Raw genomic sequence first — 13,690 nt, forward strand, 5'->3', positions numbered from 1 at the left:
AAAGTTTGACTTCTTCTGTGCATAAGTAAGATCATGAGTTTACCAGTTGTGATGTGCCATTCAACACCTTTTAAAGAAAAGCTACATATACTTAAGCCAGTCCTAGGGAGACCTGCCTTCCACTAAAATTTTTTGTGGCATGAACAAACTAATGAATGTATTTATCATTTCAGCTTACTAACACCTTCTAGAATCATGTTTTACATAGATTATGAACTTGACTTAAATCAGTCTGTTGGACTATTTAAATAAACCACACCCCACCTTTCTGTATTTTAAACAGAATGTGTTGTTTCCATTTTGTGTCTACTCTTAACATCAGCTGTTTTCTGTAACAGACTGTGATTTCATGAAGATGATTATAAAGGATTAATCAGCCTACTAAAAATATGTACGACTGCTCTAAAGTTGTGTGAGGTTTATTAAGCATTTCTCAAATCTGTCTTCATTAGTACACAGTGTTTACGTACAAAATGCTTCAATAATTTTATACTTAAAAGATGTTTGTATTGAAGTATGCATACATAGTTAAGGAAGACAAAACATCATGATTATTACAAAGCAATTACTTGTGTATTAGGTTTTTTTGTGGTTTTTTGGGTTATTTTTTCATCACCAACACATTTTTCAAGGATTCCTCACCAAATATTTATGCATTTATTAGTGAGAAAATGACTGCTTATTTAATTAACAGCTTTTACTACGCTAATATCAATGACAATGCACTATTAAAGAGTTCCTATAAATACTTCAAAGAATAATTTACACTGGAACAGACCTCTAAAGGGTCAGTTAATCCAACTAGCCCCCACTCAAAGCAAGTCCAATGAGATCAAATTCCCATGACATGATCCAGTCAAGATCTGAATACCTCCAAGGACAGAGACTCCACATCTCTTCTAGGCAACCACCCATTCCAATGTTTCACCATTTAAATAGTGAAAAACATTTTCTTTGTATGTAATCAGTGTTTTTGATGATATAACTTGCCTCTATTCTCTCTTGCCTTGTCACTTAGTATCTCTGAGAAAAGGCTGGCTCCATCTCCTCTACATGATTCCTCATCCACATATTCAAAGACAGCAATATGATCTCCTTCAGCCATCTCTTCTTACGACAGAGTGAATTCAGTTCTCTCAGCCTCTCTGCATTTATTGTGCTCCATAATCATCTTATTAGGTCTTCATGAGACTTGATCCAGTATGGCAACATCTTTCTTATACTTGGGAGCTCAAAATAGGAGTCATACCCATAACACTCAAAGTTAAAACTTACCTTGACAGGGAGCATGTGCTTTGTGTCATACAAAGAACGGCAGATTTTCAAAATTTCATTTCCTGTCTTCTCTTTTTCCTCAGGTGGGCATCTCTGCAGCATAAGAGTCCCCAGTTTCACCCAGGGATTATCATCTGTGCACGATCTACCCAGAAAAAAAACAGAGATGTAGATAGAATATGAATATACATGCACACCTCCACCTGTGCATGTATAGGCATACACCTTTCTGTAGGTGCCCTTTTTCCTTTTTTTTGTGAAGTACAACCTCATGAAAGAGACAGGAAAAAAGTTTTGAGACAAGCCACTAGCCTGATGTCATCATTCTTTCAATGCAACAAAGCTTAAAGTATTTTGAATTACGACACGCTGTTACAATCCCTGAGGAATCACGCACCAGATAAAGACGGATCAAATTGGAACAGTACAGAAACAGCTTCTCCTGGCTTTATACCAGCTAATTTCCCAAGCAGAATGGGATCAAGGGAGGGGTGACAGGAATCCATCATTCCTAATTTTGTTTGCTTTGATCACATTCTAACAGCAGCTGTCTCTCAAGTATCTGTTTCTTGCTTCTGAGTGAAGAAAATATTTCCAAGATTCACATTTTAATTTTCAGGTCCAACAACTACAAACAAAAATTAACTTTGTTCATAGCCCATCCAAACAGGGTAGGAGAGTGAAAGTACATGCATCTGTATTTTGTTAGTAGATAGGGGTGCAGATACATTTGTTTTACATATTTAAAATGTTCTTTTCATTCCACACAGAACTTCATGTCATGTCACCATTACACAGTCAGACTTAAACAGGCAGCAGACAGTAGATACAAGTAAGTTTTATCAGGCACGATGAGAACATTTCTTGGCCTACAGACGAGATGCTTGGCTACTTTTGTTAGGGATAGGTGTACTTGCTAGGACTGGTTGTACTGACAGAAGTCGGTAGTACAGCAGAGCTTTTAAATGATAGCATGAAGTGTAACACTGGAACACAACCACACTGCCATTTTCCTAATGTGAATAAAGTGAATGCATTTCAATTCTCATCTACAGTGGGCTAAAATATGCACAGTCACAGGTTAGATCATGATTATATTGAGGCACAGTAACACACCACTATGTTAATCTCTGCATAAACTTAGGGAGGCACAAATGGTGGTTTAAAAATCACCCCATCAATCTCTTTGGTCATTAATCAGCATCCCAAAGATACATGAAACTTTTCATTTTAGCTTGAAGGAAAAAAAGAAAAACAAAAATCACAGCAAGACCAATTCTGGCAGGTTGGTCTTACAATTCAGTGTAAATTAAGATACTCAACCAGCACATGTGGGAAGGAGCAGTAAAAGTACTGTCAAAGTGCTGCTTTTCAAAGATATTATTTAGCAGTAATTGTTGAAAGTAACACACTAATATCACTGTGACAAATACCAAGGAATATGTCTGACAACTCTGGAGAGGATGACCACCAATATCTACTATTTCATACATGAAAGTTCTCTCCTGCTCATCTTCCACTTTCAAAAGTACATACTGTAAACAAATAAAACCAGCTCCACATAAGTTTACATTATATCCTAACATGAAAACCAGACGGAGATGCTAGGAATGGGTAACTTTGAATGCAAACTAAATAGAAGTAATTATCTTTATTCCTTCCGACAACTTAATTGAGCCTTTCCATCAGTCACAGTCACTGAGCACAGAGCTGCCACAAGTCTGGCTGGGAACAGCAGAGCTCCTCCTCTCCTCTCCTGTGGGTCAAACCCAAAGATGCCAGTTGATTCAACAAGCACAACGTGATGCACTTCATCTGTGAACCCCCAGTAAGGTCAGGAGAGGAAAAAAAACCCTGCAACTCCATCTTTGCCACTGGTTAAATTGGTAGCTCCTGCTATGTGATCCATCTCTTGCTCAGAGGCACGGAGAGTCACAATGAATTTCCATTTTTATAGCTGCTGCCTTCAGAGTACGTTAAAGAAACCTATAAGATTTTCCCAAAAGTCACACTACAAAACACAGAAGTTAGAAATAACCAGAAAGATGAAAGACCAACAAGGCTTGCCGTGTGCAGGCTTATTTATTTAAGTATCAGTATATATTTTACATCTATAAAGCTTCTCTCAACACAAGTCCTTACAGTTATTTCAAACATTTGTGTGATCTATTAACAAATATCTGTTATCTGCTATCTCTAAATAAAACCAAGATTCAGTTACCAAAAATCTGACACCTACAGGTAGAATTCAGTTTTCTTTTCTCTTGAATTTTAACTTAGTTTAACTATGGTTAAAAAAAAAAAAAAAAAAAAAAAAAAAAAAAAAAGAGTTATTTCTCAACATTAAAAAGTCATTATTTTAAAAACTCAGCAAACATACTTTTTTTTTGCCCAGACCCAAAAGAGGGAAATTTTGGATTAAGTTAAAAAAATAAAAGTGAACTAAGCTATTGAGTTCCTAGAAGTTGGTCTTTTTGAGTTCCAAAACACAAAAAATGCCTTTTGAATGGAGACAGTAAGTTCCAAAGGACTGCAGAGATTCAGGCACTGTCAGTAATTTTATTTTTTTAAATCTCTATGAAATGCTTAAAATGACATCTGAATATGAGATACCCAGGCAGAAAACCATGTAGACATAACAAGGATATAAAAATAAAATTTTAAAAAGAATATGCGGATTTGAGTGCTGACTGAAACAGTCAAGCTACCTCTCTGCTTCCTCATAGCCAACATGAAGCATTATGAAATGAAGTAAATCACATTCGCAGGTGAATAATGAGCATTATTGTAGCTGTAGTGTTTTAAAATATAAGAACTCAAAAAAACCCATTAAAAATCCCAGACTTATCAGCACAGAGGTCACAAAAATTCTTTAAAAAAAAATAAAAGGCTATTAAAAAACCTCCAAACTTCAGTTCTTTTACTTCTCCTTCCTTTGGAACTTTTATAGAATGTAAATTGTATTTTCTAGCTTTACATTAATTTATAAGTATTAGATATTTACTGTTAGGGTGGAAATCAAAATTCTAAGTATTCAGATGACACAGACTTAAATTCCTCAGTCCCTGCACATAACATCACATTGGCAGTAAACAATCAGTTAGCAACAACAACTCTTTTCTGAAGCAGAGGAGGAAAAAATAAGTAAAGGTTAAACAAAAATGTTAATACGTATGGCTAAACAAACGGCTTAACTGCTCACAGTTTTCTTCTTTGTTTGCTAATTTCTTAATACAACTTCCTTTAAAATGAGATTGTTGAAAATCTCACAAAACATTTCCTGCTCCTAACTCCAGCCCAGCCATCAAGGTTGGTTTTGTAGAAAACCAATTTCAGGAACATAAATATACAAAAAAAACCCCCTAGGCTGGTAAGTATAAATGAATGCTGTTAACATGGAAATATGCAACAGGGGCAGAGAAGGGAAGAATGAGCAGTGCAAGAGGAGGAGAAGATCCCAGAGCAGAGCAGAGCATACTTGCAGCAACCTTCCCAAAGATGTGGAGATGGGCACATGTAGTTGACCACAACTCTTTGAGTGTGACCATCCAACCAGTTCCTTATTCCCAGCACATTATAACAAGAGGTAGTTGAAAAATAATCTAACTATCTACTTGACAAGAGTTTATGAAATTAATCCTATCTCATATCAGGGAATACAAAAGAGAGCTATGCCTGACTTTTTAAAACCAATCATATTTGACGTGGCGGGACTGATGGTGGTATGAGGACAGAACTTCTTTTCGGGAGTGCTATTAGCTGTTAAGACAGATGTTTTGAGTTCACTCAAATTCATCACAATGATAGCACACTGATTATAAAAGCCAAAATTCAGTTTGAGAATATTTCACCAAATACATTATTTCTGTAGACAAAAATAAGAAATACTCATTTTTTAGTTTTATATAAAACGTGCAATGACAAGGCTTAGATTTAAATATATGTTAAGTCCTTAGAGCAAGTACTTAATGTTTGTCTCTTAGAATAGTTAAAAAACAGAATAAAAAACAAACCACTCCCAAAAGAGCCCAGAACTCCAAAACATTATTGACTGAGTGACTACAACTAAGTTGAGGAAAACATAATATACAAGAACAACTCACAACTATGATCATGCTGTCTACTCTTAAAATACCACCTATGTTTTTTGGAAGCACTAGAAATGAGCTAGAAAGAACGATGTTCAAGCCACAATGAAAAAAATGCTGACACGGGATTTATAAAGTACTTAATCAGTCTTGCAAGTATTGTTAGTAACAGAAACAAAAGCGGTAATAAAGGGAAAGTAATGGGAATATAAATACAGAAAGACCTCAGGGAGTGAAAAATGCCCCTCTTTGATATATTTCTCTATCAAGGCAAGTCTTATTAGGGAAGGGAAAAACTGAACCATCATTGACTTAGTCATTAAATAAATAAATACTAAAAGAAAGCAGAAATGTTACATTCCTACTGAGAAAAGAAACAAAAAACAGGAGGGAAGGGGGCCGAAGAAGAACTACATCTCTGTCATTTCTTTCAAGATGCAGCCTCAATTCTAATCTCTCAAACACTGCTAAGGCAGGGAAGAGAACAGACTAGATGGTTTTTTCCCACCTTTCAAGCTAGCAGAGAAAATGAAGAATAAAACCATGGTGGCAACTATGCTCTGTACCCACCACCTTCTAGTAAAAAAAAAAAAAAAAAAAAAAAAGGGTTAAAAATGAAAACAAACAAGTAAATTCTTTCCTATATTGTGAAGACAATTGCTTTCTCCAGTAATTAAATTTATTTTCATTTTGCAGTTGTCCAGAGTTTTAGGTAAACTCAAGAAAATCTGGAATATTTGAACCACTCTTTACTTCCCTGAAGCTAATGACTATGAATTTAGCACTGAACCTTGGAACACTGGTCGGGAATATGCACTGTAGATCCCATTTGGGAATCCTAAGAGTCAGAGGTTCTCCATGACTGCAGTATAGGTGGCTATTACTAGTGAAAAAAAAAAAGGGTACAGTTTTCTCCTGAAGGCTTTCTAAAGCCTCCTGGCAAAGTCAAAGCAGTCAAGAGAGACACTGAGATTTTAGTAATAACAGAAATTATTAAATAAATTTTAAAAAATCAGTCTAATCACAGGATCAATTTTTTCCTCAGCACAAAGTCTCAAGATGTGGGCTGGTGAGCCTCACCTCAGTTCCTGGGAAGATGAAGCAAATCCTTACGGAAGCATTTCCAAGCAAACGAAGGACAATGAGCAGACTGAGAATAGTCACTATGACTTAAAAAGGGGAAATCATGCCTCACCAACCTGATACCCTTCTACGATGAAGTGAATGGCTTGGCAGATGACAGCTGCTATTATATACCTTGATTTCATTCAGCAATGATTCTGACACCGTCTCCCACAACGTTCTCACTGACAAACTGATGAAGTATGGGCTAGATAAGTGGACAGTAAGGCAGACTGAAAATTGCTTGAACTGCCAAGTTGAAATGGTTGCAATCAGGAGCACAAAGTCCAGTTGGAGACCAGTGACCAGGGGTGGACCTCAGGGGCCTATACTGAGGCCAACACTCTAACATCTTCATTGAGGACCAGGATAACCATCAGACAGAGTGCACTCTCAGGAAGTTTGCAGATGATACAAAACTGGGAGAGAGTGGCTGATACACCAGATGGTTGTGCTGCCATTCAGTGGCACCCTAAGAGGCTGGAGGAATGGATAGAGATTAACCACAAGAACCTCAGGAAAAAGAAATTCAAAGTCTATCCCCTACTTAGGAAGAAATAACCATCAGTTATGAGATGAGAGCAAATCAGCTGGAAAGAAGCCTGGACAACAAGGTGACCATGAGTTAGCCATGTACCCTTGCAGCAAAGAAGGGCAACAGCATCCTGGGCTGCATCAAGAAGAGAGTTGCCAGCAGGTTGAGGGAAGTGATCCTTCCTCTCTACGCAGCACTGGTGAGACATCTGGAGTGCTGAGTCCAGTTCTAGGCTCGTCAGTACAAAAGCGACATGGACACACTGAAGCGAGTCCAGGAAAGTGCCACAAAGATGCTGAAGAGACTGGAGTATCTGTCCCACAAGCAGAGGCTGAGAATGATGAAAGAGCTGGGACTGTTCAGTCTGGAAAAAAGAAGGCTTGGGAGAATTTTATCAATCATATCAATACCTGATGGAGACAGTAAAGAAGACGGAGCTCAAATCTTCTCAGTGATGCCCAATGATAGCACAAGAGACAATGGGCACAAATAGAAACAGAAAATTTTAATAAAACATAGGAGAAACCTTTTTGTTGTAGTTGCGGAGTCTCTGATCTTGGTGATATTCAAAATTCAACAACACAATAGCCTTGAGCAGCCTGCTCTGGCTGACCCTGCTTGGAGCAGGGGGTCTGCAGCAGACATTTCCAGAGATCCCTATTGATCTCAGCTATTGCTAAATACATGAAAATCACAGAATCACATATAAGGTTGTGAATTAATTTACCCTGTTCTCTTGCCTCTTATTTCAGCCAAATTGATTTATTTATGTCAAAATTGTGACTACGTAAAGGTCTAGGAGCTGCACCAACTACTTTAGACCCTAAATGAGTTATGATACAGGTGTATTTTGTAGAAATTTTCAGACTTCACCGATCTCAGAACTAAGAGGCATCCCACCTCTGAAATTTAATCCACTGTGACTACAAATCACATTTAATCATTATTTTGTTTCCTCTTCTTCACTTTAGGAAGTCAGCCTGAAGGAAGAGAATACCAAGTGGGAGATAAAACAAAATAATTTTTAATTTCTTCTGCTACAGAGCAGTAGACAAGAATTGTCTATGTACAAGAAGCATTCTCCTTTCGCAAAATCTTTAGTCTTTCTATTCAACTCAAGGAAAAATAATTTTGCTAATTGCAGCAGTATTTCACTTGAACCTTTGTTCTGTTAGCTTAATACTTTTTTTTTTTTTTAAATCTAAACACTACCTTAAAAAAATTCTGACACCTTCCAAAGTGTGAGGCATCCAATTTTCTATTACAGTTAAAACAAAACTAAAAAGGAAAGTTTGGATATGAATTTGTGACAGATCACACAGCAGTCCTTGTACTTCTAAATGCACTGAAGACAATTTTTGTCTCATAAAACTGTGATAAAGAATTTAAGTTAATGCTCATCCAGAAATTGCAAGCCAACGGCAAGCATGAAGGTGAATAACCCTTACAGATTACCTTCTAATGCACCAGTTCTCCACACATACACAAAAGAGATACTTTTCATAAAAAGATAAGCCTTAACTTTTCTGACAAATCAATGCACATAAACATTTTGGGGAATGTAGTCCCCAAGTTAAAAAAGGTTGTAATCAATACCCCAAAGTAATCCAACGTAGGCATCATTTAATGTCTCTAATCTAACTACTATCAGATAAGACAAGAGACATTGTACTCACTAGCCAAAACTATTAATGTTATTGTTCTCCTTGAAAGATATGTGACTTTTGCTTCATAACATAAGATTATATGAATCCTTGTATCTTAGAAGTTACCATCAGTTATAGAATAGAAGAGCTAAATTTTTTATCTTTAAATGTATTCAGAAAAATCACACAAACCCAAAAGAATTGGTAAAAAATAATGTAGTCGTATGATGTTCCAAATTAACACTTTCAATAAATACCCATTCTGATGGGTGCACAGATGCTGATGGGTCTACAAATGCTGAAGTTTTAAATAATTCTTTTCATTTTAATTTCTTAGGTTAGGATATGTCTTCCCTCATATACATTCTTTACTTTTGGATACTTTATTCAGAGACAGAAATAATAGGTAGCGGATCTAGAAAAGAGAAGCACCATTGCTTGGTACCATTACCCTCACAGACCTCCTGCAGACTGTCTGCCACAGCCATCTGAACATTGACTTTCAAAAGTTTTTCTGCAAAGTATAACTTTGAATGGAAAAAACAGTCAGAACTTTCTATTCCTTTTTATAGATTTTGTTCCTGCTGCCAAAAATAAGAGCAAAATACATAACTTTATATTTAACTAGATAGAAAACCCTCCTGTAAAACAGTTCAGTCAATAAAATTAAATTGTTTTCTGCCTCTTTCATGATATATCCTACATACTATATAGTTTTTACAAGAAACTGATTGATTCAATTCTGCTTTAAATAAACCATTTATTTTTCCCAGTATGACCCTTTCTAAAGGTCACACTCCTCTTAGCCATGTTTGAATTCATTGGCTGAAAACTACATGATATTATCAAGCAAGAAGACTCTGAACTCTTTTGTTACATGATTATTTGAAGAAATGCTCACCCATTGTTCGTGTCCATCGGTGGCCAAGCCTGCAGTAGTAAAACCAAGTGCTGAAAGTCAGACAGACTGTGACTAGACTCCAGAAGTCCCAGGAAGAGATCATACCTTTTTTCCTCATTTTCAATATCTGTTATCTCTACCTGAAAAAGAAAAAAAAACAAACAAAAAAGTTGTTGTTTTTTTTTTTTAAATCAATGATTAACAAACTGTCTGTGAAGGACACCACTGTTGTAAAACAACGCAGGAACACAGTGAACATAATTTTCCCAGAAATCAATTTTCTTACCTCTCATTTTCAATTACATGCAAATAAAACAGAAGACCACACAGATAATAGGGAATGACTTAGGTGTATGTTCCTAAAACAATGTAACTCCACACAAGTACATTCACTGATTAGTTCAGAGGATCTTATCTCTGTGTCTTTAGCCAACCACAAAATTCCTTAAATTTCTTTTTCTCTACATAAAGATATACACTCACATACATATACAAATATTTTTAAAGAATGGGTATGGCTAGTGCTTGCCTGATATATACTACTATCACTCACTTATGAAAACTCTATTGTTTTACCTGTATTTACAGCATCTAATATTTTCTCCCACAGGAAAGAGCCCTGAAAGATGATTCTAAATTAATTTACCCAGTGAAGGACATTTGCAGACAACTACTGTAATATTTCTCTGTACAGATGTTTGAACCTAAGAAAAACAAAACCCCACACCCTATCAGTCAGCCACCAGACAACTCTATCTCAGGAAAAGTGTCCATCTAAGTTTAAAACCTGCAGCTTCTGCCAGGACTTGAATTCAGATGATGACAGGTTCTTTTAGAGATAATTACTGCTTGTAGTTTGCATGGTAAAAAAATCCAAGGTAAAAGGTCTGACTGTTGAAGGAAGGTTGCTACAAATGAGAACCAACTTGCTACTAAATGAGAAGAAGCTTCTGTTTAAAAGTTTTGCTGTCACACTAGGAGGGCTTTCACAAATGGAATAGCTATTCGCTGCCTACCTGACATAAAAAGTTCTTGGAGTTTAAAAATAATTTGTTACAATAACAAGGTAGCTTCCTCTGCATTATTAACACATTCTAACACTGAATTTTTCTTCCAAGGTTTGAAAAGTTCCAGGATATCAAACACTTTAGTTTCAGCTTATAATTCCACTGAAGATACACAGCATTAACTGTTAACTTTTCTGTTTCAGCCCAAGTAGTTCTAAGACATCAAATACAGACAAAGTTTTCCTTAGTTCTATAGCTGCTCTAAAAGATTAAAGATCGCATTCCCATCTTTTCAAAGCAACTATGATACATCAAGGGCAATTTTTTTCAAAAGACATTGGAAAACAAAGCTTACTGATGCATTTATTGAGTTGCCCACATAATTTGTTACTTTAAAATATTTAGTGTTGAAAAACTGTTTGCTTCTGTCTCCAGGGTACATCTGAAAGCACCATATACTGAAACATTTTAGCTAGTGAAGAAATGTTTCTGAGATTTGTCCGTTTAAAATTCTTCTCTATACTGCAAATGTCACATAGCAGATATCAGTTACCCACTTGTAATATCCCTAAATTCCATCTATACTTGTTAATATAAAACATTATAATCTTCAATATTTAAATCACAAGGCTGGAAAGAGAAGGGAGAAGAACAGGAAAGGGTAAAAGGGACATAACCTCTAAAGATCAAAAATATTTAGCAACTTAGCAAATTATGTACTATCCAGGCAACAGAAGATCTCACAATGCTTCATCTGCCCCCAAACCCTTTTCAGACAACTAGCTCTTTAAATATTTAAACAAAGTAGTATTCTAGAGTACATTTTAGTATATTTGTACAAACAGCATGTTACTTCAAATGAAAGACTAAGTGTTCAGATCTCTCTTAATGATAACGGTAAAAATGGCAAGAAATGGCACAGATAATATTAACAGATGAGAAAAGCTGTGACAGAAATCAAACCATTAGTAGTAGAAAGCAGATGAGAGTAGATCAGACATCCTATTCAACATGAAGTGAATTCCAATAATTCTGACTAATAATGCATCTTTATAGACTCAAGGTTACATTTTTTTAAAAATGAGATTAACATTATAATGTTGTGCTTTGAATAGCTGGATCCTTGCAACATGATTGTTCATACTAAAAGACATATTAATACAATCAAAGTAAATAATAAGAATTAACTTTCCATTCTTAAACATAGTGTGCATTTCTGCAACATTTCTTTCGACAATGGCCTTTTTAAGTTGCCTACATTTCCTACTAAGAGTAATAAAGTGAACCTTCTACAGTGTTACTTATGTATAGTTTTTAAGAAAACTATTGAAAATTCACTTTTCATATAGCATTTCAAACGCATGTCTTTTCCATTTACTGTGAAACAGGTGAAAGTATAAAGTAGCAACACAATATATAAGTATGCATATCTTTAAGAGTTCATGTGGTGATCTAAAATTGCAGCATTAAGGATAGAGGAAATGGAAGGTTAATGAAAGAGCAACAAATGGAAAATACTTAAGTATTGATGGGAAGATAACAAGTATGATTACTTAAAAAAAAAAAAAAAAAAAAAAGACTGGTGTTATCCTACCTCTCCATCCCTCCATTTTTACGCCCTAGCTATTTTCCCTTCAATGTATCTTACTGCTTCTGTTGCATTTATCAGTAATCCCTATACTCCACACAGATCTGTTTCAAGTATATTTTAGGCATTATTTCACTCCTCTGACAACGTGGTTGTTAAAATTATTATTTTTTAAAAAAGAAAAGCCAAGATTCAGATGTAAAGCCATGCATTAACACTGGGAATGACTGACTGTGTGTGACAATGGCCAAAAAGGCAACTGTATCAGGAATATGTTTCAAAAGTATTCCTGAGTTGAAAACATCATCATACACATGCTGATGCTGCAGACTGTGTCCACACTTCACATTACATGTTGATAAGTAGTCCCACTGGTTTAAATAAGATTGCACAATGTCTAAAATTGTACCTTCTGAGAAGTAGCTGTATTTAACTTGTGTGTATATGCCTTTACACAATGATGATTTAAATCTATGCACGATTTGCCCACTAGCATCACTAGAAAAATCCTAATGAGCAAATCAACACTATGTACCAGAAACATGGACAACAATAAAACATTTTACATCTTAATTTCAAGGTATTGTTACTCCTATAAAATAAAGAGACCATTTTAAGTATCAGTAGCGATATTACCTGCTATGAAGTAAATCAAGACACTTGCCTTAAATAGCTTCTGCACTGCTTTGTAGTTTGAATGACAATATACCTTGCCCTGCCTCTAATTATTTCCTTATGATTCTCCAGAAATAGAAGTTACAATCAAACAATAAAAAGTGATAGTTCCTTGCTACAAGAAGCAATACCTTGAAACAGCACATTGGAATGAGTTTTGTGTGTGTATACACACCCCCAGCTCCCATAGGTTTTCCTCTGTATTGTCTCCTTTTTCCAAAGCTGAAGAAAAGCATGGTGAGGAAGCAGCCACCTCACACAACAGAAACAGAGCACATTCTGTGTTAAAAGGCAGAAATTTCATCTTAACAGAGGTGAAAACTAGCTGAGATGAAGTTACCATGGTTAGTTAAGCCTGTTGTTTTGTTGTAATAACACAGTGAAAAGATTAAAAGTGCAATTTTTAACTGAACAGTTTCTTTGTAGTGACTCTGAATGATCTATTCAGATAACTCTGAATGCTGTAATGCAACGAGGCACTGCATTTCTACCAGTATGATCATCTTTAACCATGGTAATGATATACTATAACTCAGCTTCCCCCCACCCCTCTAAAAAAAAAAAAACAAAAAACCCAAAAAAAACAAAAACCCCCCCCCAAAAAAAAAAAAAAAAAAAATTGACCAACCAAAACCCAAAATCATCCTTCTAAAATACTCAAAGACTATGCACAGATAACTTGGTATGAACTGCTCCGAGCCCTGACAGCAGCACAAGTGCCTGTAAAGAAGAATCTATCACTAAACAGAATAATGAGGCCTATAGCAAGGCAGTAAGGAGTATGCTTGAACTTCAGATGATCCCAAAGGAACATGAAAAAAGAAAACCAAAGCAAAGAAAAGGAAATCAAGGA

At 35.7% G+C, this 13,690-nt stretch overlaps 1 protein-coding gene across 1 annotated transcript in view; it reads right to left on the reverse strand.

The window, feature by feature from the left end:
* Positions 1-1,275: 1,275 nt before the first annotated feature.
* Positions 1,276-13,690, reverse strand: part of LOC104521133 (neuroblastoma-amplified sequence) — a gene marked incomplete at both ends in the record, with an annotated part of 57,940 nt that continues 45,525 nt past the window's right edge. The window contains 2 exons of the mRNA XM_029083766.1: positions 1,276-1,420; positions 9,568-9,707. Of these exons, the coding sequence (XP_028939599.1) occupies positions 1,276-1,420; positions 9,568-9,707 (285 nt within the window). The remainder of the gene's footprint in view (positions 1,421-9,567; positions 9,708-13,690) is intronic.

The sequence above is a fragment of the Antrostomus carolinensis genome, unplaced genomic scaffold, assembly GCF_000700745.2.
Source record: "Antrostomus carolinensis isolate BGI_N321 unplaced genomic scaffold, ASM70074v2 scaffold8702, whole genome shotgun sequence".
NCBI lineage: Eukaryota > Metazoa > Chordata > Aves > Caprimulgiformes > Caprimulgidae > Antrostomus > Antrostomus carolinensis.